Consider the following 24,792-nt stretch of genomic DNA (forward strand, 5'->3'; position numbering starts at 1 on the left):
GCAGCACCTAGACTTAAGCCCATGACTCTGTGACTCCAGATGCTGTGTTTTTACAGCTCCTCTGGATTGGGGGTCCTCGCCGAAAGTAGAGCAGGTGTGGCCTCGCCCAGGACATTGTGCATTTGGATCAAAAAGGTCTGAGACGTTAGCTGGAGACCTGTCTCCTGTAGTAGAATAATTTAGACTAGGTCCAGGCCTCGCCCTACTGGAAATCCATCAGCCAACAACGACAGCACATATTCCCCCTGCGCTGGCATTGTTCTAAGCGATTTTATGCGACCTCACTAATGCTCACAACAGCCTAGGAAGTAGATACCTTGGTGTTCCCCACAGATGGGGAAACTGAGGCACCGAGAGGTTATCTCTCTTGGCACCAGGCCACACGGTTTATAACTGTCTGAACCAGAATTAGAGTCTGGCTCCGGGGCTGGAGCTCTTAAGCACCATGCTATTCACCTCTTGCAAATATTTATAAATAGATGAATAAGTGTTTATTGATTTCCTGCTGTGTGCCAGGCCCTGTGCTCTGTGCCACTGCAGGGCCCCAGTTATCTGCGAGGCTGATCTCAACTTGTGAGGAATGAGTTGTCTGTGTGGGTCGGGAAGATGGCCCAGCAGTGAAAAGATTTCACCATGGCCTCGAAGCCCACCAGCCAGCTTGAGCCTGGGCTCTGTCTCTTATTTACTGTGTGGCCTTGGGTGAGTCATTCGGCTCCTCTGAGCCTTAGTGTCGTTCTGTGAAGAGCAGAGACTAATTGCACTCATGTCCCAGGATGGTTGAGGATGAAACGGAAGAACCTGGTGCCTGATGGTGACATTAGCACAGGAGCTCGTAGATGCTGGTGAGGTGTTAGCAGCCAGCGCAGTGCAAGGTGTTGTTATGACAATGTTGTGAGCTGGGTGGGTGGGGGTGGCTAGGGACCACGGAGGGCAGCTGACCCCTAGCAACGTGGGAGTTCAAGGAGGAAAGACCTCAGGGTCTAGGGGCATCACGGAAAGCTTCCAGAGAAAGATGCCCCTCGGCTCGGCCTTGATGGTTGAGCAGCTGTAGAATAAAGAGAAGATGAGACGGGCATTCTCTGTAAGTGGACGTGGCCTGGACAAACTGTAGAAGCCAGTTTGGCTAGAGCAGAGGATTCCTAAAGTGCAGGGATGGCAGATACATGGCAGTCGGACTGCCATTCCTGCCTCCACACCCATGGCAGACATGACTAATGGATTCCAGCACATTTCCCCACCGAGCTGGGACATGGCCCCAGAGGTCTTCTTAGCTTCAGCCACTAGCAATAAGGCCAACTTGGCACTTAGGAGGACACCTTCTGCAAGGCAGTTGGACTGGAAAGGCAGGCTGGAACCCCCAGAAAAGGGCCTTAAACTTTGGGCCCAGGAATTAGAACTAAATCCCAAAGGGACGGGGGCTGGATCTGTTTCCTCATCAGCAAACATATGTGATTCTCACTTTGATGTGCCCTGTAATCACCGGGAAGAGGTTAATAATACATAGATTTTGAAGTCTTCAACCCTAGACTTCTGGAATCAGAATTTCCAGCAGGTGGTGCCCAGGCCCTGCATTTGAAACAAGCTCCCCCAGAGATTGTGGTGTTCCCCATAGTTTGAGTATCACCATCTTAGGCCATTTCTTGATGCAGCTACTATAAGAGAGGGTTCAGAACTGTGCCCTACCCAGGTGAGGCCTCAGGCTCACTCAGACCAGGCCTGGCCACTCGCATCTTGAGGGCGCCGAGGTCCCAGGCCTCACTGCCTGCAGGGCCCCCTGATCCTGACTCCGCACCCTCTCTCCAAGACCCTTCCAAGTTCTGTTCTGCATATAAATACAAATATTTATATACAGACAAATTCATACACATTCATGCACACACTTCTAATTCCCCAAACCAGCTGAACTCAGCTCCTATTTGGGGGCAGATGACTTCTGTGTGGGGTGTCCAGCATCCCAGACCAGCTCTGTCCTGTTGCAGCATCCTCCTTTGGGAGCCCAAGGTTTTCACTAGCATCCTTTCTTCCCCACCCGCTTTTGGCCTCTTGTTTCCTTTCTTGGGCTTGAGTGACTGAGCTGGCGGGGGCCTCAGAGACTGCCCTATGGTGGCTGCCGTTTTGTGGCTTCCACTTACCCAGCTTCGGGTCCGTCTTCGTGTACATCCTGCTTACTCCAGCCAGTCGGCCTCAGGAAGAACGCTGCCCTTGAGGTCTAAGCCGGGCAAGCCCCTGGTCTCGCTCTATCCCTCACTGGCTGTTGGCCTTGGGCAAATCCCTGCCCTTCTCTGAACCTCAGTTTCTTCATCAGCGAAATGGGTATGGCAATAATACCTCCTTTGTAGGGTTGTTGGCAAGATTAAATAGCCTGACTTGGGTAAAGTGTTTCGGGCACTGCCTGCTACTTAGCGCTTGCTGGATGTCTCATAAATGGGAATCATTGCTGATGATGAGGACGAGAGAGCAGGAGCGAGAGTGGTGACAGTTATGGCAACATTCACAAAGTGCCTCCAGCTCCCTTTTCTGGCCTTCATAACATTGCTGTAAGGTGGGACCCCCCGTACTTGTCCTCCAGCGGGGAGGCTGAGGCTGAGGGAGAGCTGGTCTGTCCCAGGCCACGGAGCACATAGTGCTGGAGCTGGACAGTGGCCTCACCCTGTCCAGTCCTCCCTGGCTGTACCCCAGACCCTGCACACCTTAGACTGGTGAGGGACAGGGCGTGGGGGCTGGCGGCGGGGAGAAGGCAGTGGGTTTCGCCATGACTTCCGTCCTCCTGGCTGAGGCCTGGCTTTTTTGGGAGGGTCAGCTGATGCCTACAGGCCACTGTTTCCAGGCTGCTCCAGGCAGGAGCTGAAGAAGGAGGGAAGTCTTCAGGCCGTGGAGTCAAACAGCCCCAGGTTCAAATCTCAGCTCTGTCTCCTCTTCCTGGTCCTGAGACCTCGGCCAAGTGATATCTTTCTTTGAGCTTTCATTTTCTCTTGGAAAATGGGAGTGCTAAGCGTTCATGGAGTTGTCCCAGAGATTTAAGGAGTTGCTCTATGTAAAAAGCTGTGTCCATGGCGGTGATCCTGTCATGAAGTGAAACCCAGGAGGCCCAGACAGAGCTGGTGTGGCCCTCAGCTGGTCATTGTGCTGCCGTGTGGCTAAGCTGAGGCTGCCTGGAGCACATGTGGCCTGTCACAAGAGAGACAGTCCCTGTGTTACTCCTCCCCCTACCTGTCACCCTTGTGCACTGATTTCTGCTGTGAGTAGGAATATCCGAACCGCACAGATCTGAGAGATGATCCGTTCGCCGGGGCCATTTTACAAATGGGCTGCCTAAGGTTCCGAGAGGAGACCTCGCCACCAATGTCATCCCTTGGGCCTTCCCCCCACTCCAACCCCCCCCCCCCCCAGCCTGGCTCCCTGTGCTGAGTCGAGTTGCCTCACAGTGCCCTCTGCTGCCCACTTCTGCCTTGCTGGCTGCTCCCTGGTGACCCAGCAGGCAGACCCACAGGCCCACGCCTGCCCTTTTCCTGGGAGGCAGGGAAGCCCTGGGTGTATCTGTGTCGGCGCCCAGGATGCTTCCAGTGAATTCTGCCTCAGCCTGGCCTGGCTTGGCCCAGGGTCATAGGTCAATCTTTGACAGCTGGGAGACAGAGGCTGCAGGCCCTCCCTGGCCATGCTTCCTTCCCCCGCTCCTCCTACAGGGACTGGCTTGGGCAGAGGCTGTCAGCGGAGGGTGCTAACCTTGTCACGCCAAGCTCCTCGCCTAGGCCAGAGGTCAGACAAGAGGGCCCCTAACATGCCTTCCAGATCCAAGATGTGATTACACCTTCTAGTCTCCTATTTTAAAAAAGCTTAAAGAAGTTATTTCCTATGTCTAAACAAATACGTGTAGCATTTAGATCCAGTGTTTCCACAAGGTTCTATGGGGTCTGCCAGGCAGAGCCAGGTCAGAGAGAGAGCAGCCAGGCCTGGCCAGGTGGCCCCAGAAGTTGGGTCAGGACCAGTAAGAGAAACCAGACGACGTCCTGCTCATGAGAGCCCTCAATCATGGGTGGGGTCTGGGGCCAGACCTGAAATTCTGCTACTTGCCAGCTTGTGGACCCTGGGCAAGCTGCTGAGCAGTCCTCGGCCTCAGGTTCCTCAGCTGTCAACTGGGGCAAAGGACAACAAATAGCTCTTAGAATTGTTTTGAAGAAGAGTGAGATAAAGTGTGTTAAAGCACTTCAGCTCAGTGCCTGGCGCATAGTGAGTGCTCAATAAATAATAGCAATAACCACAATAGCTGATCGTCACCGAGCACCAGGCACTGTGCTCAGCACTTCATATGTATTAACTTAATTAATTCCCACAATACCCCTAGGAGGTAGGTCCAGCTATTATCCCCCATTTTACAGATAAAGAAACCGAGGCACACAGAGGGGTTGTCACTGAGGTAGGATTCAAATCCAGACAGTTTAGAACGATTGACACTCTTAACCGCAACTGTTATTATAGTCATAATTACACTAAGAATTATAGTTCTTATTCCAAGAGGCAGGGAGCCACCAGTCCCTGGAGAGGCCCGGTGGGGGCTGGGCAGGCCCCAGAGATTCCTGCCTGGAGTGAAGGGAGGGCTGGTGATTCTGGACTCTCCTCCACTTCTTCAGCAGGGAGGGCCCTCTGGAGGGGCAAGGCAGTGGGGAGATGGGAGGGAGAGGCCTCTTGTGTGCTGGGTACCGGGCAGGCCTTACTGCAGCTCCTGAAGGGGGAGCCTTGGGGCCCACTGTGGGGCTAGAAATCCAAACCCTGACTTTCTGGCTCAGTTTCTTCTCTGTCTGGCCTGCAGGTCCCCCTCAGTGCCTGGGTTTCCCTAGCTGCTCTGGGGGCCGACTCCCAGGGCCTGAGCTACCAGGCCGATCGGTGTAGGCTGGTCCCTGCCGAAGATGACCCCCTCCCAGCAGTGGAAGGAAGAGCCCATTTCCCAGCAGTGCAGAGGCTGGGGGTGCAGCGGGGCGGGAGTGGTCCCCAGGCCCATTGTGTGGGCTCGATAAAGTACGGAAGCTGAGGTTAGAATGGCAGGAAGCCCAGCGCCCGTGGCCCTTTCCCACGGGTGGGGGCTTCGGGCACTGTGAGCCGCACGGGCGTGACTACAGCCTGTGTGCGCAATGGGGCGACAGAAGTAAGACTCACTGAGCAGTGAACGCTGGCAGCCCTGGTTACAGAGGCCACCAAGATTGGGCCACAGGGGCCTAGACTTTATCCTGGCGAATCTTCCAGCAGCCAGGGCTGTGGCTGTCACCACACCTAGGCTATGGCTAAAGAAGTCAAAGCTGAGAGGCTAAGAAACTCCTCCACAGTCAGTGGAAATAGGATCAATACTTACTTCCTGTAAACCCAAGCTCTGGGATCACACACCAGAGGTGGGTGTGTGCCTGCGTGTGCACGTACACACGCGTGTTTACAACCCTGGCTGGGCAGCCACCTCAGGAAGGATGTGGCATTTCCCCTGAGTCTTTTACTGAGAGTATTCAAAATGTGCCCTGTCCTTACATTTGAATAGCAGCATCCTCTGGTGGAGAAACACGGGTCTTAAATGCATACAGGCCCAGATTCCAGCTGTTGTCATTTACACTCTGAGTGTCTTTGGGCAAGTGACTGAACTTCTCTGAGCCTCCGTTTGTGGACTTACTTTGAGTATTAACGAGATGGTATCTGGATAATGCACATTCCGGGGTTTGGTCTACAGTATGAGTTCCATAAATGAAGCTATAATCCCATCCATCCATCCATCCATCCATGGGTGGGTACTCTGCTGAGGCTAGTAGCCCCCCCTGCTGGCCATATCTGGAATAAGGCCACTTTTCTTACTTGAATTAAGAGCACTTTAAGAATTAGCCCGTCTTTATTTTACAAAAGAGGGAACTGAGGCCCAGGATGGGGCTCCTGAGGAGTCAGAGCTGAAGTCCATACCTGGTAGCATGCTGTCTTGTTTTGGGACATAGTGTCCATGCCCAGCCCACTCTGAGTTCTAGAGCCTCTCCCATCCCAGAACATTTCCTGGGCTCCTGCCCTAGGGTGGCACTTTTGGGGCCCTGGGTTTCCCCTGGAGGAAGATGGACAAGCACCAGCAGGGCAAAGGGAACAGAGGACAGCCCTGGTAGAGATGGTGGAAATCTGGAGGGGTCGGGAGAAGAGGAATGATAGACCGGGAGGAGATGAGAATTGGCGGGGCAGGAGGGAGAGGAGAGAGGGCATTCCAGGACGGGGACACAGCACAGGCAAAGGGGAGGGAAAGGGTGGGGGGTGAGAAGTGTGGGCCCCAGTGGAGCAGTGGGGGATAAAGTTGCAAGCCGTGATTTAGGCAGCGAGGGCCTCAAGACTCATTGTTCTCAGTCTGCTTTCCTTCTCTTGGTTCATTCATTCACCTGACAAATATTTGTTGAGCTTCAAATGTGTGCCAGGCCCTGTGAAGGTGATCCAGATGGACAGAGGGCTTGCTTTTGAGAACACACAGTCAAGCAGAGGGGACAGATTTAGAAAGACCCATTTCAAATATGGTGGGGACCCCAAAAGGTGTGCAGGGGGCACACCCTTGGTCTAGGGGTGCTCCCCGGGTGAGGAGGCATTTAAGGGGCCTACCCAAGGTCTAAGTCTTTCCTGAGGCTGGGTCTTGGGAGTAAAGGGAGATGGGAGGGTCACAAAAACGTCTCCCATGGAAGGTATAGCACAGGCAACACCTGAGGTGACAGGGCAGATCAGGTGAAGACATTCCATTTGCCTGGAGGGCAGGGTCAAGGAGGTTGCCGAGCAGGGGTCAGGCTGGAGAGATAACTGAAGGAATTGTAACTGATGTTAAAATGCAACTTTCTACCCAGACCCTGTGTATCATGTTACGGAGTTTGAATGTTACCCTGGGGGCACCGGGGAGTCATGGAAAACTTTAAGGCAAAAGAGGTTCTCTCAGGCTTGTGCAACAATTCACTTTACACACTGCCAACCAATCTCAGGTCTCTGTCAGACCTCAGAATCCTGAGTTAGTCATTATGATCTCGATTTTGAAATTAAGAAGCAGAGGCTCACAGAGGGACAGCGAGTGGCTGAGTCACACTGCAGAACGCCTGCTGTAGCCCTGCTCTCCAGTCTGCCCTACTGCCTGCCGTGATTAAGTGCCACGTCTCTGGCTCTGCCATTCGGGCTGTGTCTTTGGCTTCTCCCCAGCAGCCTGGGTTCCTAGTTGCACCAGGGGGAGACGCCTTTGGCTGGGGGATCTGCCAAGCCAACCGCACTTCATGGACAGGCCGTTCCCAGTAATGGGTCTCCCTGTCCCTCACCTGAGGGGTGGGGGCTTTGCAGGAGAGGGGTGGCATGGCTGGCAGGAGCTATTGGATCCCTGAGCCTGTCTGCTCAGGCAGCAGCCTTCGGATGCCCAGACTGTAACGTGTCTATCTTTCTCCCACAGATGAGTGGGGCTGACGCAGTTGGGGATGACGATGAAGCCTCTCGGAAGAGAAAGAGCAAAAACCTGTACGTTGCAAAGATCATGATCCTCAACCTTGTAATCAGGGAGGCTCCCCAACCCCCTTTTCCTCCTCTATCCTCAAACTTGCCTCTCCTCCACGGGTCCAGGTGGGGAGAAGGGGCTGTGTCCAGTCCTTCCCTAGACAGACACCAGTGAACAAGAGGATCTTAGGACTTAGCAGTGGCCCCAGGGTAGGGTCACGAGGGTCCTGAGCATCCGGCACTGCCCTCAGCATTCATGTGAGTGATGCAGTGTGCTGATTCAGTACCTGGAAGCCCCAGGGAGCCAAGCAGAGGCAACCAGCCAGGTTGTCCTGGCCCCGGCCCAGCCTCTGAGTCAAGTGGTGGCTGAGTGCCCTTGACAAGTTCTTTGCTGCCTCTGAGAAAGCACTGAACCGACAGTTTACTGGGATTCCCCCCTTTTCCTCCTAAGCCCTTGAATGCTAGCAGTCTTGGGAATTACCAGGAGGTGGCGCTGCTGGTCTAGGTAGCAAAGCCCACACTCCCCAGCCTTTCTGGTCACACTCGCCTTACACTTCCGTTTTGGAGGTTTGTTAGAGATGCCAAATAAATGAACAGGGTGTATGTGCGTTCTCCTTGGGCCTCCTTGTACACCTGGGTCCAAAGCCCTGGAGACTACGGGGAGGGATGGAGAGAAGGCAGTGGGTCACATGGAGGCCCCCAGAAGGAGCCCCCCCTCCCCTCTGGGTCTGGTAGTACCCACCATTATTTACCAGTGGGGCCTGGGGGAGGAGACAGGAGTGTTCCCAGATGCCTCTGGCAGCCTTTTCCCTGGCCTCCACTTTGGCTTGTGTCCACGACCCGAGAAACTCTTTCTTTTCAGCTCCTTTGCCCTCTCCAGGTTCCTGTGCAACTGTAGGCTTCTCTCACTCTGCAGCCAGGAACAGTCACGCCTTCTCGGGAAGGCAAAATGCACAAAAAAATAGCCCTTTGCACCCACCATTGGGTCCAGGTATCACCAAAGCCACTGTGGGTGTTGCTCCCGGGGCGGGGGGGGGGGATGCAGTAGGGGGCAGTAGGGGTGGCCATCTGGGGGTGCTGGAGCCATCTTGGTCCACCATCACTAGCCTTGCTTTGGGGTGGGCGCTCTCTGCCTTTGAATGCCTGAAGCTCACATAATCGAGGACTCTTAGAATCTGAGATAGCAACAAAAATAAGTAATATTTATTGTGCCTGGCACTGTTCTGTGTGTATTCCATATATTATCTAATTTAATCTTTACCAGTATTTTAAAAAAATTTCTTAATGTTTTATTTTATTTTTGAGAGAGAGAGAGAGAGAGAGAGAGAGTGCAAGCAGAGGAGGGGTAGAGAGAGAGGGAAACACAGCATGTGAAGCAGGCTCCAGGCTCTGACCCTGTTAGCACAGAGCCCGGACACGGGGCTCGAACTCGTGAACCGCAAGATAATGACCTGAGCCGAAGTCTGACTGAGCCACCCAGGCTCCCCTCTTTACCATTGTTTTTATTTTACGTTTCCTTTTATTCTTACCCTATCTTACAAATGAGTAAATTGAAGCAGAAAGAAGCTAAGTTATTTGTCCTAGGTCACGCAGCAAGTAAGTGGTAGAGCGGGGATCTGAAACCTGGCGTGCTGGGGCTAACAATAGAAATAGAAATACGGTATTTTTTCTTCAGAACCTCCTCTGTTGAAGCTCCGAAGGAGGTTCACGGCAGCCCTGCGAGGTAGTCTTCGAGCCCCTAGAGATGAGAGCCCATGCCCCAGAGCCCACCCCTTCCATGTCTTCAAGGCTCCGATTGGAGGAAAGTGTTCTTTTAGATTCCTCTTATGGGTCCCTGTTCTGCCTTCTGGACCCACGTGGCGACACGTGGCGCCTCTCTGAGCCCTGCCATCCTGTCAGACAGAGCACTATGCCCCAGGAAGTCACGTGCTGGCACCCAGTCTCCCGGGTTTGCTGAGGGCCCCAGTCCTCACCCAGACTGTTGCCAATCCCTGGACTCCTTGGCCTTAGCTCACGGCTGAGACCTGCCAGAGCAGGGTCCCCAGCCCTGGGCAGCTGCCCCAGACCCTCAGGACACTGTGGGCCTCAGCTCTAGTCTGAGCATTTTTGCCCTAGGCAATGTGCTTAAAACTCTACGTGCAGTTACAACCCTAAGCAGCTGGTAGGTACTACAATCATCCCTTTTTGATGGATGAGAAAATTCGACATTCTGAGAGGTCAGGTAACTTGACAAAGAGCACACGGTTGGTAACCTCTGGAGCCGGGATTTGAACCTGAGGCTGTGTGGCTCCAGAATCTCACACTTAACCTCCACAGGGTACCACCTCCCTTAACGACTTACACAGAGTGTCCCGTGGGCCTTAATGCTACTTTAAGCTGGAATAACTGCAGAAATGTAAATACTACAAACTTAACAAACACCCGTCTGAAAGTTGAATTATTTTTTTTTTTACTGTTTACTTATTTTTGAGAGAGAAAGAGAGGAAGGGTCAGAGAGGGAGACACACACACACACACACAGCATGTGAAGCAGGCTCCAGGCTCTGAGCTGTCAGCACAGAGCCCGATGCCCGGCTTGAACCGCAGACTCTGAGATCATGACCTGAGCCCAAGTCGGACGCTTAACCGACTGAGCCACAAAAGTTGAATGATTTAAATTCCTTTTACGCTTAGGTAGCATTGTGATTTTGCCAATGCATTCTTCATTTTAACTTTTGGTTTCAAGTCAGGATTTTTTTATATTTAGAAGGACAGAGACCAAAAAATGAAAAATGTTAAAGTTTATCATTCAAAATTCACAAAACTGAATGTGTGTTAAATAAGTTACATTAATTAAAATCCCAAATGACATTTTTGAAAGTTTATAGGATTTGTACGTCTGAAGTTATTTGAGCTTAAGTTTGTACTAAGACTTTTGGGGCATCGTGCATGTTGGTGGCCGCTTGCATCCAAAGCCCACGACTGAGGCTGAGGCCAGCTGCCAGGAGCTCTTCTCCTGGAGGTGCCCGGTGGGGGCGGGGGGGTCTAGGGACAAGGGGGGCACACTGGAGCATGGGACATTTAACCCCTTTCTTGCCAGCAGCTTTGCCCAGCTGCCTCCTGGGGGAGTGGCCAGACTAAAAATGATTCCTGGCTAAAAATAGCCAGTCCAGCCACCCGGGTGGGCAGAGCCTCCCGCCCCTCCCTCCCAGCAATTTGCTGACTTGTTTTCTCCTCCTTCCCCTGGCGCTGCCATGGCAACGGGGAGGCCGGTCACAAATAACTGGGTCTGGCTCTCCGCCGGGCGGGCCCCAGAGGCCGCCCCTTGCAGACACATGCCCCTTTCACGGGCTCCCTCTCAGGGTTGGCCGGGAGGGATATTTTTTTTTCCGCTCCCCGTCCTGGGCCCTCCCATTTCCTGGCTCCTCCCGTCTGAGTCCCAGCCCGGCCTGCGCCCGGGAGCCCAGTCCTCCCGCCGAGATCGCGGCGAACGAGTGAGCGCTCGGCTGGCGGCAGCCCGCGGCACCGTCGCTGCCCGGCGCCCGGGACGCAGGCCTGGGGGCAGGAGCCTGGGGGGCGCTCCCCGCGGACCACCCCGGGCCCCAAGGTGGGGGGCCCCGCGGAGATGCTCCGAGGCATGTACCTCACGCGCAACGGGAACCTCCAGAGGCGGCACACGATGAAGGAGTAGGTGCCTCTCACCCCAGCGCACGCCCTTCCCGCCCTGCGTTTGCCGGGGCTGAGTGTGCCTGGCTGACCGACCCCCTTCTCTGCTTCTGCCCCCAGAGCCAAGGACATGAAGAACAAGCTGGGCATCTTCCGGAGGAGGAACGAGTCCCCTGGGGCCCAACCTGGGGGCAAGGCGGACAAAATGGTGAAGTCATTCAAGTAGGTCTCCCCCGCCCCCGCCGCCGCCCCCCCCCCCCCCGTGACCCCTCAGGCACTCGCTGGTCCCCGGGAAAGCAGGGCTGGTGGCCGGCTTAAATGCACAGGGCTCTTTTTGGCTGGACCCAGCTCTGGGGTGGATGGAGGCTCGCTCAGAGAGCCTGGCACCTGGCAAGCAGCAGCCCTCACCCGGAGCAGCTGCTCTGGGAAGGACAGCCAGGCAGGGACAGAGGTGGGAGCTGGGAGTGGTGCCGGCCCAGGGAAGCGGGGTGGGCCCCCTTCTGGGCTCCTCAGCTGGGCTGGCCACTGCCCGGCGCGAGGGCAGCCGACAGAGTGCCCCAGCCCTAGCCACCCCACTTCCCCGAAACCTCCCGGTGCCTCACTGTGCCCCTTCCCTCCCCCCTCAGGCCCACCTCGGAGGAAGCCCTCAAGTGGGGTGAGTCCTTGGAGAAGCTGCTGCTTCACAAATGTAAGTGGGGGCCGGCCGGCCTGCTCCCCTCCCCGTGTTACCTCCCTCCCTCTTCTCTTTGCTCCTCTCCCAGACCCAGAGACCGAGGCTGCTCCCAGAGAGGTCGCCTTTCCCTCTCTGCTGGGTCCCCCCAGGGGCCTCTGCTGTCGGGAGAGGCCCTTGGGCTGGCCTCGGCCGGCTTCTGCCAGCGCTGCCCTGGCCACGGGAGCTGGCATTGCCTGCCAGAGGCCACTGGGACCTGTGTGCTCAGACCCGGAGTCCCAGAGTAACAGTAAACATTTCCACGTACCCAGGGCTTACTCTGGGCCAAATGTGCCTCGCGTCTCATGGGCAGGAGCCCCTCTGATCCTCACAGGGCTCCAGAAAATAGACTTGTGACCCCCACTCTACAGATGAGGGAGCTGAGGCACTAGACAGGGAAGACACCTGGCCAAGGCTCCCAGAGAGGCAGAGTGGCAGGGGTGGGTCCATGGCCCTGGGCCCCTGGCTCTTGGAAGCGGTTATCTTACTAAGCTCTGCACCCTAAAGGCCCCTGGAGGGGAAGCTAGGCGGCCAGAGGGCGGAAGTAGCTGGTTCTGCCTCTCACAAACGGCCCGGGCTTCTCCTCACAGATGGGTTAGCAGTGTTCCAGGCCTTCCTTCGCACCGAGTTTAGTGAGGAGAACCTGGAATTCTGGCTGGCATGTGAGGACTTCAAGAAGGTCAAGTCACAGTCCAAGATGACAGCCAAGGCCAAGAAGATCTTTGCCGAGTACATTGCGATCCAGGCGTGCAAGGAGGTAAGGCCTCAGGCCGGGCCCTCAGGCCCCCCATCCCCATCCCCATCCCCATCCCCAGTGGCCTCTCAGTGGTCGTAGGTACCTGGCAGTCTCAAGGAGCTCAGGAAGGAGAAGAGGCCAGAGTGACCCTCGGGGACCATGTGTCCAGGGTGCAGAGGAAGCAGACAGGGGCCCTGGGAAGAACAGAAATGGTCACTGCCCAGGTACCAGTGTGGCAGGCACCTGCTAAGCCCTTTATGTGTGTGCTCTTTTATTTAACCTGACGACAACCTGTAAAATGGGTTTAATATTCTCTTCATTTTAAAAATGAGGAGACAGTCTCAGAGAACCTAGTCAGAGTAACCCACACCTACGGAGTGCTGACTGAGTGCTAGACGCTGCGTGCAGAGTCACAGTGGACGATCTATCGATTTAATCCATTATCTATTCAGCATGGATGACCTTGCTTAGTCTTCAGTGCTCTTTGAGGGACAGACTGTTCTTTTTTTAAAAATTTTTTTTTTCAACGTTTATTTATTTTTGGGACAGAGAGAGACAGAGCATGAACGGGGGAGGGGCAGAGAGAGAGGGAGACACAGAATCGGAAACAGGCTCCAGGCTCTGAGCCATCAGCCCAGAGCCCGATGCGGGGCTCGAACTCACGGACCACGAGATCGTGACCTGGCTGAAGTCGGACGCTTAACCGACTGCGCCACCCAGGCACCCCGAGGAGTCAACGGGACTCAGAGCACTTAGATGACTCGCTCAGGGTCACACACCTAGGTGTGGCACTGCTGGGATTCGAACCAGGCAGTCGGACCTTAGAGGGGGTGTCTGCAGGCCTTATACACTACCAGCCCTACAATGAGCGACCCAGCCACGACTTGAATCGCTGACCTGAGGGCCTCCACTCTGAGCCTTAAGACACGGAGCAGAGGGGCTCGGAGGTGAGAGGCTGGGTAGGTCACGTTCCTGGCCCTCCGCCCCCAAGGATCGCCCCCCTGCAGGTAGAGCTGAGCGCACTGCCCTCCACCTCCGCAGGTAAACCTGGACTCCTACACACGGGAGCACACCAAGGACAACCTCCAGAGCGTGACCCGGGGCTGCTTCGATCTGGCGCAGAAGCGGATCTTCGGGCTCATGGAAAAGGACTCGTATCCGCGCTTCCTCCGCTCCGACCTCTACCTGGACCTCATTAACCAGAAGAAGATGAGTCCCCCACTTTAGGGGCTGCCAGAGTAGAGCTCGGTGTTCACATCAGGCGGGCTGGGCCCCCTTCCCACCTGCCTCTCTCCCCCTGCGACGGAGGGGGCAAGCAAGCCCCCGGAGGCTGTGTCTCCGGACGGACAGACGGACATTCAGACGAGAGGCCTGGACCGAGAGAGGCCCAGGCCACTGGAGGAGAAGGAGGACCGGCCCCGTTGGGTCCTCACTGCCCCGGTACGAGGGGGCCCAAGGGCCCTGGCAGGTCAGGGGCCCTGGCTGAGCCAGATCCGGAGCTGCTGCTCTGTGCTGCAAAGACTCAGCATTGACCAAGTTCCTTAAAGAACTGGCTGATGGGGCAGGGGGCCTGGCTGTGGGCTCCAGCGCTCTCCTTAGGGGCCACTGGGGCTGCAGCTCAGACCCTCACCTTGAGTTTTATTTATTTAAACAGTAGTCGGATGCTTGGCACGTTGTCCTGTAATAGGAAATTTTTGCCTCATCAGTGTTCCTAATTTACAAGTGCAATATTTTAACCAATGCCTTGTGAAAAGCCACCTTGCAGAGAGGGTGGACCCCACTTTCCAGTTTCGGGCACCAGTGGTGGCAGCTGGGTCTTCCGGACTGATGAGGCCTGGAGGGGTGGGTGCTGCCGTGTGACCTCGCACAGAAATCCAGCACCTGCTGCGTGAGGTGTCCCTCAGGGGCTCTGGGAAGGCGTGGCACCCTCAGACCACACAGCAGCCAAGTTCTGGAGCAAATAAAAGGCCTGTGTTATTTCTCGTTCTTGACCCTTTCTGGGTGTTCCCGGGTTTGGGCTTTCCCAGGGTCACTGGGGCTGGGAGGGTCAGAACGGCTTCTGTCTCGCCATCAGCCGCCTCCCATCCCAGAGCCATATACACGATACACCGGTGATTGCCCCTCCCTGACAGGGTGCCTCCCTGGGCCGGACTCTCGGCCGTGCTTGTCCTGTTTACCATCTCATCTTCTCCACAAGCCTGGGAGGTGAGGGTTATGCCCATTTCACAGATGAGGAGACTGAAGCACAGGCAGGTGGGGTGACTTGTCCAAGGTCACACAGCTGGCAAGTGGCAGACGGTTCTGCGTGGGCCCAGCTGGCTATAAAACCTGTGCTCTGGATTGCTGTCCTCTACTCGCCACAGAGTGGAGTCCTAGCCTGGCCACCAACTGGCGAAAGCCCTTCATTTTTCTGCCCCCCGCCCCTTACCCTGAGATCCTAGTGGGACTTCCGGGTGGCACAGGGCTTGTTGGTGGAGGTGGATGAGGCCGGGCGTGGGCAGGCCCATGCATGCCTTTAGGACAGAAGACAGAGCTGGGCAGGTGACGAGGAACAGGGATTACAGAGAGTCCCTCTGTGTCCCTGGGGAAGGCTTCCCACTCTGTGCCTAATAGGAGATGCAAATTTAGGAAAGGCCCCGTCCAAAGCTGCACTTCACCGGAGGCCCTGGACCGCTTGCCTGGGGGAGGTAGAAGGGAGCCTGGAACCCAGGCCAAGCTGATGCCAAAGCCGCCCCCACATGCCACCTGCCAGGGTCTGGGGCGCAGGGGCCTGGACATGGCCCGGAGTGGGGACTGGCCCGGCTGGGCTGGCTTTGATGAAGCCGGACGGAACTGGTGCAGGAGGGGCTGGGCCCCATCTCCCTGGATCCGTTCCCTGCCCGGGGTCCTGGGTTCACATCTGCCCGCCGTAAGTTGGAGACACAGAGGACACAGGGCTGGGTGGTCATTCTCCTCCCTGCCTCCCCTCGCTGTTTTTCCCTGGAGGCCTAACCTGGGGCCAGGCATACAGTAGGTGCTCAGCACACGTTGTACAGCCTTCTTTTCCAGTACTGGAGTGTGAGCTCTTCCAGGAGTGGAGCTGGGTCTTCTTCAGGCACCAGGGCCTGGCATTGGACCTGGCCTGAGCCCTGTTTGGCCTCGTAATCAGTGAAGAGCTTTCCCACCACGGAGCCGCCTCGAGGCTAAAATGGGACGGCGAGGGGCAGAGATGTGCCCCTAACTCAGAGCAAGGGCACCTCGCGGATGGCATCCGGGTCTGAGATTGGGGGTCTGACAGCTGGGAAAACAGGCCCAGAGGGGACCACAATACCGCTCCTGTTCCTCCCACGATGGCCAGCGGGCAGAGCTGGCAGCCGGCGGAGCCCCTGGTGCCCTCCACTTGGAGGAGACCCTGTGCCCCTGAAGAGCCTCACCTTCCCCTTTCTTCGGGTTCCAGGGGTTTAGCCTTGGGCCAAGCCCTCCACCTTCCCACCCCCGAGTTGCCATGGAAACCGAAGTCCCGGAGAGCAAAGTCAGGCAGATGGAATTCTCATTTGGGAAGGCCCCATTGCCTGGTTCCATTACTCACACTGGGTCCCTTGGCCCAGAGCGGCTTTGACTCTGCTGAGCAGCTGGATAGCCCACTGGAAAGGTGCCTGGATCCCCCTGCCCTGGGCCCTGACTGGGCTCCCTGGGGACCTTGGGCACAGCCCTCTCCACTGAGGCCTCAGTCCCCTCACGATATAGTGGGCTGTCCCCCACTTTTTTTTTTTTTAACATGCGAGGAAGGATCAGGCCCCTTGCTTTCTGTCTGGCAGTCCCAGGCTGCTCAATGTGGGACATGAAGGCTGTGAGGTCATTATGTCCAGGTCTCTTCCCATTCTACAGATGGGAAGACTGAGGCAGAGGGAGGCGCAGTGCTGCATAGAGGCGAAAGGCCCAGGCCCTGGCTCCATTGCTTACTACTAGATGTAAATCTTGGAAAAAATCGCGCAGCCTCTCTTCGCCTCAGTTTTCTCATCTCTAAACTGTGCGTATTGGCACCTTTCCCAGAGCTTCGGTGACTAAGGGAGGTCATGCCTGCAGCAAGTTTAGCCCACAAGCACGGGGATGTGTTCCTCCAACGCAAGCTGCTGTTAGTGACATCATTATTCAGGGTCCCAGGGGGGTGGCAACGCTCAGGCTAAAGTTGTCCAGGCCGGGACTCTACCCTGATCGGTGCGGACAGGGAGCCTTTAGCCTCAGGCCCCAGATCTCTGTCCTTCCAGGAACATTTAGCTAGAGGACAAAGCCAGCCGGTTCCAGGGAGTGTCAGAAACAGCCTGTCCTCACACCACTGCCCAGCCGGCCTGGCTGGGAGCACTTGGGGTCAGCCTGCAGATGGGGTTTGAAGGGTGGAAAGGGGAGAGGGCACGGTAGGGCAGTGGCTCTCCACTGGATGCCGGTGGGACGACACTCAGCATTGGCCTGCCTATGGCCCGGTCCCTCTAGCTCTTGGCCTCTTGGCCTCTTGGCCTGGCTTGGGGCAGATGTGGCCTCCCCGGCTCTCCAGCTGCGAAGAGACCATCTGGTCTAAACGGCTGACTCATGCTTGAGTCCCTTCTTGGGTCTCTGCTTGCATCTCCCCTGTGACAGGGAGCTCATTATCTCCCAGAGCAGCTCAGGAGGGCCTGGGAGCCCCTCGAGGTTCTAAAGTTCTTTCTCTGTGGAGCCAGGATCCTGGGGCTGGGTGGGGTAATGGGGGCAGATCAGTCAGTAGTAGCCCCCGTGGGTCGTCCGCCCCGGGAGCCCCCTACCCGCTCCCCGATTCTCCGGCTTCATTTTTCTCTGCTCCCCACACCCTCACTAAACTCCTCTGCGCTCCCCACCCCCATGTCTCTGCCTTGGTCCTCTAGTTCCTCCTGTCCCCTCCCTAGGTCCCCTTCACTGATATCCTACTCTAGAAAGTCTCCGCAAGTCACCCCTCTGCTCCCTCCTCTCCCTCAGTGCTCTCGTGCCCTCAGGCAACAGACCCTGGGCCTCAGACAAGTGCTCTCTGAGCTGTTCTTTGGCTTATAATCGGCACCATCTGTGAAACATCTGACTCTGCCTATCCTCTCCCTGGCAGGGCCCGACAGGAGGAAAGGGGGTGCCCTGGGCCCCCTGCCGCCAGGGTGCCCGTTCCTTGGGTTGGAGGAAACGGTGGAGGGGGCGTAGGGGGTGGTGAGGAAGAGCTTCAGGGCTGGTCCGGGCCTGCTCAGCACGGATGAGAGTGAGGGTAGCTAGGGTTGGGGGAGAGGGCAATGCCAGTTGCAGATAAAAAGTAGTAGCTACTGGGGCGCCTGGGTGGCTCAGCTGGTTACGCCTCTGACTTTGGGTCAGGTCATGATCTCACTGTTCGTGAATTCGAACCCGGAGTCGGGCTCTGTGCCGACAGCTCGGAGCCTGGAGGCTGCTTCGGCTTCTGTGTCTCCCTCTCTCTCTGCCCCTCCCCCGCTCACGTTCTGTCTCTCTCTTTCTCTCTCAAAAATAAATAAACACGAAAAAAATAAAAAAAGAAAAGTAGCTGCTGGCCACACAGGGGCACACACCAAGGGCATTCTATGCCTTATCTCCATCAGTCCTCACAGCAGGCCTGGAGGAGTTCAGAGTGTTGTTTTCCTTTCACAGATGAGAAAGTTAATGTTCAGGGAAAGTGGAAAGGTATGTTGTGGCTGAGCAGAGACTGGAACCCCAGTCCCTCATGGCGGGCAGCCTCGCCTCCGGCCGGTCAGAGGGAATTCGTGGACAGCACAGGTTTTCCTGGTCTTGAGGGTGGAGCTTTCCTAAGGAAGGACAGGAGCTTAAATGTGTGGGGATGTCTGGTCCTGAGCTGAATCCCAGTCTCCAGTAGAGCTTTTGATAAAGTGCCTTACCTCTCCGAGCCTCCGTCATCTCATCTATAAAATGGGAATAGTAATCCCACCTAATGGGTCTCAGGGGGACTCAGTGAGATAAGGAATCCGTGTAAACCCTCAGCAGGGGACCAGCCGCAGAGGGGGTGCCTCACGGAGGCAGATGGAGGGGGGCCCTGGGCTGCCACTGAGCATCAAGAGGTGAGGTCAGGCTAAGGAAGCAGCTGTGCGGGAGGAAGCCGCCCCCCCATCGGCTCGACGGGCAGTTTTTAAGACAAGGCCACCAGTGACTCAAAGACAAGGGCAGGGCCACAAAAGGGTGGGACTGGGCCCCAGGGTCAGTGGGCTCAGCAGAGTCCTGCTTGCCGTTTGAGGAGCAACCTGAGTAGCACCCATATAGGCGGGCAGCTGGCCTGTCCCAAACCCGTGTGTGACCTTGTATGAGGCCCCTCCTCTCTCCTGGTGGTTTCTTCGAGAAACGAGGAGGACCAACTTTCCTCCCGCCTGATGACCTTCCGAAGGGGCAGATGGCGCTTTGTGCGATGCGAGGGGCTAGAATCCAGGCCAGGTGTGTCTGCGTATGGTGGGGGGTGTGGGGAGGGTTGTCAGGACTACAAACAGAGTCTAGCCACTTCCGCCCTAGAGGGGGAACTAGAAGGACTGACTGGGATGGAGCGGTCTATTTGCCACCTGCCCTGGAGTCCCTACGGGTTCATGCCACTCGGGACGCGGCCGCCCATGACCTCTAGCCGGGCTGAGTGGAGGAAGCCTGTGCCGGCTATTCGCACGTTCGTTCCCTTGAGGTAAAGTCCACACCTACCCCACCTCTGTCTCACACACGCACCCCAAGCCCAGGCCAGAGCAGCCCCGTCCAGGGGCCGAGCTCGGTTTGCAAAGGCAAAGCTCACAGTCCCCGGAATTGCGGGAAGGAAACCAGCAACCCGGGGTCTACTTCTGCGGCCAGTTTATGGTAAGTCCCTTCCTTCACTGGGCCGCGACCTCCCCCATCTGAAAAATGGGCGGGGGACGTTCCAAGTTCCCTCAAGGAGCCATCTGCCTCTGACACCTTAGGTCGTGTTGGCCTCTCCCTCTGAGGTGCTCTTGCAGCAAAGAACTGGCCCGATCCCCGGAATCTGTCCCTTCGCGAGGCAGCAGAGGATGGTGATGAGGAACATGGGCTTCAGAGGCCGACAGACCTGGGCTCGAAGAATGCTTTCAGTTAGACGAACCAAAAATTGCGTAATTACATCATTTGGGTAACGGATATATAAGGAAGTTATTGTAAAACAGGTCATACCACGAAAAGTGGTTTGTTTGCAATATGAAATATTTCGTGAAATTACCTATCATGTCAAAAACAATTTCTGGCAGTTTTAATTTCAATCTTATTTATTTATAAATCACATTAACACTCATCATGGTTTGATTTAGTTTAAACATTAAAATGTAAAAACTATTTGGAAAACAAAGAGAACCGGAGAATTCTGTGCTTTGCGTAAGGCACAAGATTTCAGCTTGTTCATCTGTCAGATGGGACTGCTATGCACTCGATTGGGATTGTGTGAAGGTTAATGAAATCAGTATATGTAAAGCACATAGTGGGTATACAGATACAGTTCTCTCTTCTCTCCGAGTCCAGGCTCAGATGCTCACTTACTGTGGGACTGTGGGCAAGTCACTTAACCTTTCTGAGCCACTGTGTCCTCATCTATAAAGAGGAGATACTAATAGTTCCCACTAATGGGGTTCTTGTGAAGAATGAAAGCAGGCCGTGAGCTGTATGCATGCAGCCGTTCCAGCCTGTGTTCAGGTCCTCGAAGGCGCCACCCTCCCTTCCTGGGCTCAGATCTGCTCTGTGCAGAAGGCTCAGCATCTACCCAGGGGCTCACTGAAACGAAAGTGGTTTGGGTTTTCTTTTCTTTTTTTAATGTGTATTTATTTTTGAGAGAGAGACAGAGACAGAGACAGAGACAGAGACAGAGACAGAATCCAAAGCAGGCTCCAGGTTCTGAGCTGTCAGCACAGAGCCAGACGCGGGGCTTGAACCCACGAACGTGAGATCATGACCTGAGCCGAAGTCGGACGCTCAACCGACTGAGCCACCCAGGCGCCTTGGGTTTTCTTTTCAATGTTTAACTTTGAAATAATTATATATCCCCAGGAAACTGCCGAGAAATGTCCCGTGTACCCTTCACCCAGTTTCCCCCAGTAGCTACCTCTTACATAGTTATGGTACAATCTGGAAACCAGAATCTGACATCGGTACAACGTGTGTGTGTGTATAGTTCTATGTTATTTTGTCACATGTGTAGATTATGGAACCACTGTGGAAGTGGCAACACAGAACTATGTCCCCACAAAGATATCCCTGGATACTCTTTTATAGTCACACCCATCCCCCACCTTCCATCCCTAACCCTTAGCAACCACTAATCTGCTCGCCAGCTCTATAATTTTGTCGTTTTGAGAATGTCATATAAATGGAATCGTGCACTATGTGACCTTTTGAGATGGTCTTTCTTCACTCATCATAATGGCCTTGAGATCCATCCAAGTGGCTGCGTGTGCCAATAGTTCGATCCTGTTTATTGCTGAGTGGTGTTCTGTGGTGTGGATGTACCACAGCCGGTTTACCCATTCACTTATTGGCGGACATTTTGGTTCTTTCCAGTTTCCATATAAAGCTGCTACCAGCAGTCATGTCGAGGGTTTTGGACACAAGTTTTCATTTCTCTGGGGTAAACGTCCAGAAGTGCAATTGCTGGGTCACGCAGTAAGTATAGGTTTGTAAGAAATTGCCACACAGTCTTCCCGAGTAGCTGTACCGTGAGAGATCCAGTGTCTCAGACTCTTTGCCAGCATTTAAATGTTGCCTCAGTGTTTTTTTATTGTAGCTGTTCCAATAGGTATATGGTGCCATCTCATCAGATTTTCATATGTGTTTCCCTGATGACTAGTGAACGTGAAGGTATCGGGCATCTTCTCCTGTATTTATTCCCTGTACTTCCTCTTTGGTGCACTGTCTCTTCACGCCTTTTGCTCACTTCCTAGTTAGTGTTTGCTTTTTTACTGTTTTGAGTTAGAGAGTGCTTTACATATTCTGTGGATGAATCCTTCGTCGTGTGTGTGATTTGCAAATAATTTCTCTCAGTCTGCAGCTTGTCTTTTCATGCTGCTAATGCACCTTTTGCTAAGCAATAGCTTTTTAATGTCGATCAAGTTATCACTTTTTTTTTCTTTTGGATCCTGCTTTGGGTGTTATATCTCAGAACTTTTCACCGATTGATCCCTGGGTCTGAAGATTTTCTCCTACATTTTCTTCTACCTGTTTTATAGTTTTGTACTTTATAGTCCCCGTTAATTCTTGCAGAAGACGTGAGGTTAGATTGAGGTGCTTGCTGTTTTGTTTTGTGGTGTTTTAGCATAAGCATGTCCATTTGCTTTAGCACCATTTGTTGAAAAGACTATCCTTCTATTGAATTGTTTTTAAAAATTAAAAAAAAAAAAGCTTTTTAAAAGCTTTATTGAGATGTAACCACAAATCCTATAATCTACCTATTAAAAGTGTATAACTCAATGGTTTTTGGTATTTTCACAGAGTTGTACAACCATCACCACAATCAATTTTAGAACATTTTCGTCACCCCCTAGAAAATCTCTATGCCTATTAGCCGTCACTCCCATCTCTTTAGCCCCACCTTCCTGGCTTTGAGCAACCACTAATCTACGTTCCGCCTCTGCAATTTGCCTCTTCTGGACATTGCATGTAAATGAAGTCATACGATATGTGGTCTTTTCTGTCTGGCTTCTTTCACTTTGCGTAATGTTTTCGAGGTTCGTCACGTTGTAGCATGGATCAGCTCTTCCTTTCTACTGCTTGGTCATATTCCGTTGTGTTGATCCCACGTACCCTGTAACAGATCACATTTTATTCATTTATCCGTTCGTCAGTTGATGGGCACCTGAGTTGTTTCTGCTCTTTGGCCATTACGAATAGTGTTGCTGTGAACATTCGCGTGCGAGTTTTTGTGCGGACGTATGTTCTCCGTCCTCTTGGGTGTAGACCTGGGCAGAGTCGTAAACTAATTGCTGAGTCACCAACTCTACGCTTCACCTTTTGAGGACCCGTGTTTCAAGCCGCACCATTTTACCTTCCCACCAGCAGTTCATGAGCGCTCCGACCTCTTCACAATTTTTCGGAATGCTTGTTACAGTGACTTTTAAAAATTTTTTTTTTAATTTTAGGCGTCCGAGTGGGTGTAACATGTTATCATGGAGTTGGTTTTGCACTTTTGTCAGAAATCAGTAGGCTAGCCTTTGTACGGGTCTATTTTTCAATTCTCTGTTCAGTTCCGCTGATCTATGTTTCTGTCCCTCCACCAATGGCATACAGTCCTGATTACTGTAGCTATATAATAAGTCTTGAAATACGTGGAGTGCTCTCCCCCGTTTGTTTTTTTTCTTTCCAAAACTACTTTGCCTATTCTAGTTCCTTTGTGTTTCTATACACATTTTATGATAATCTTGCCTCATCTACCAGAAGTCTTCCTGGGATCTTGATAGTAATTGTGTTAAACCTGCATTTCAGTTTGTGGAGAACTGGCATCTTTCCTATGTTGAATATTGCAATTCCTGAGCCTCCTATGTCTCTCCATTTATTTAGATCTGCTTTGATTTCATTCGTCAGCACACAGTAGTTTTCAGCACACGAGTCCCATCTGGTGAGATTTAAACCTAAGTATTTTATTCTTTTTTTTAGTGATTGTAAATGATCTTGTAAGTTGCAGTTTCCGGGTGCCTGGGTGGCTCAGTCAACTGAGCGTCCGACTCTTGATTTCTACTCAGGTAACGATCTCACGGGTCGTGTGTTTGAGCCCCACACTGGGCTTTTTGCTGACAACACGAGGAGCCCGCTTGGGATTCTTTCTCTCCTCTCTCTCTGCTCTTCCCCTGCTCACACTCATGCGTGCATTTTCTCTCTCTCTCTCCTCAAAATAAGCTTAAAAAAATTTTTTTAAAGTAGCAGCACATTGGAATACAGTGGATTTTTGTATGTTGACCTTGTAGCTTGTGACCTTGCTGAATTCAATAGTTCTGGGAGGTCTTTGGTAGATGCCTTGGGCTTTTCTGCATAAACAATCACGTCATCTGCAAATAGGGACAGTTTTCTTTTTTCCTTTCTGATCTCTATGTCATTTATTTACCTTTCTTGTCTTATTGGGTTTCGGTCTTTCATCAGTAAGTATGATATGAGCTGTCAGTATTTTGTAAATGCTATTTGCTAAGCTATTTTATTCATGTAGCATGTTTATAAATATTTATATTTACATATATTCACAGAGGAAATTTACTTATTTATATATGAATTGCTCTTTATCCCTAATCTGCTGAAAATTTTTTTCATGAGTGGGTATTGAGTTTTGTTAAAAATTTTTTTGCATCGGGGTGCTTGGATGGCTCAGTTGGTTAAGTGTCTGACTCTTGATTTCTCCTCAGGTCATGATCTCATGGTTCATGTGCTTGAGCCCACATCAAGCCTGATGATAGCTTGGAGCCTGCTTGGGATTCTCTTTCCCTCTCTCTCTGCTCCTCCCCTGCTCACACTTTGTCTCTCTTTCAAAATAAATAAACATTTAAAACAAAACAATTTTTTTGCATCTAACAAACACAAAAACTTTTTGTTTTTTGTTTTAATTTTTTAATGTTTATTTATTTTCGAGACAGAGACAGAGAGAGACAGAGCGCGAGCAGGGGAGGGTCAGAGAGAGAGGGAGACATAGAATCCGAAGCAGGCTCCAGGCTCTGAGCTGTCAGCACAGAGCCCGATGCGGGCTCAAACCCACGAGCTGTGAGAACATGACCTGAGCTGAAGTCAGATGCTTAACCGACTGAGCCACCCAGGCGCCCCACAAACACTTTTTTTGATTCAATTGGTATGATCATCTGACATTTCTTGTCTACCTGTGAATATGGGAGATTACACTGGCTGATTTCCAAGTACAGAGCCAATTTTGCATCCCTGAGATAAACTTCATTTGGTAGTGGTGTATAATGTTTTAATATGTAGCTGAATTGTTTGCTAATATTTTGTTAAGGATTTGTGCTTTGCATCCATGAGAACGACTGGTCTGTTTTCCTTTTCTGTGCTGTCTCTGGTTTGGGGGTCAAGGTAATACTGGCTTCCCAAAATGAATTGGGGAGTGCTCCCTTCTCCTCTGTTTTCTAGGACAGCTTGTATAGAACTGGTGTTTTTCTTTCAGATTCAAGTGTATTTTAAGCCACTGTTTGCAACTTGTCTGCTATTGTCCCATTGGCCAAAACAAGTCCCATGGCTGTGGCCCATGGAGAGAACAGGAGGGACTGTCTACCTCCAGCGGGTGGAGATGCAA

The 24,792-nt window shown here is 53.2% G+C and overlaps 1 protein-coding gene across 11 annotated transcripts in view; it reads left to right on the forward strand.

Moving 5' to 3' along the window:
* RGS3 (regulator of G protein signaling 3) overlaps window positions 1–14,534 on the forward strand; it is a 140,149-nt gene extending 125,615 nt beyond the window's left edge. For 10 of the 11 annotated variants that reach the window (XM_019816366.3, XM_045043535.1, XM_019816367.3 and 7 more), the window contains 5 exons: window positions 7,421–7,485; window positions 11,227–11,328; window positions 11,733–11,794; window positions 12,406–12,572; window positions 13,593–14,534. In XM_019816366.3, the coding sequence (XP_019671925.1) occupies window positions 7,421–7,485; window positions 11,227–11,328; window positions 11,733–11,794; window positions 12,406–12,572; window positions 13,593–13,778 (582 nt within the window). In that variant the 3' untranslated portion in view covers window positions 13,779–14,534. Of the gene's footprint in view, window positions 1–7,420; window positions 7,486–10,889; window positions 11,128–11,226; window positions 11,329–11,732; window positions 11,795–12,405; window positions 12,573–13,592 lie in introns of those variants that run through there. The other variant, XM_019816373.2, reaches the window with a different exon arrangement.
* The last annotated feature ends 10,258 nt before the right edge of the window (window positions 14,535–24,792 follow it).

Source organism: Felis catus, chromosome D4 (genome assembly GCF_018350175.1).
Source record: "Felis catus isolate Fca126 chromosome D4, F.catus_Fca126_mat1.0, whole genome shotgun sequence".
NCBI classification, from domain to species: Eukaryota; Metazoa; Chordata; class Mammalia; order Carnivora; family Felidae; genus Felis; species Felis catus.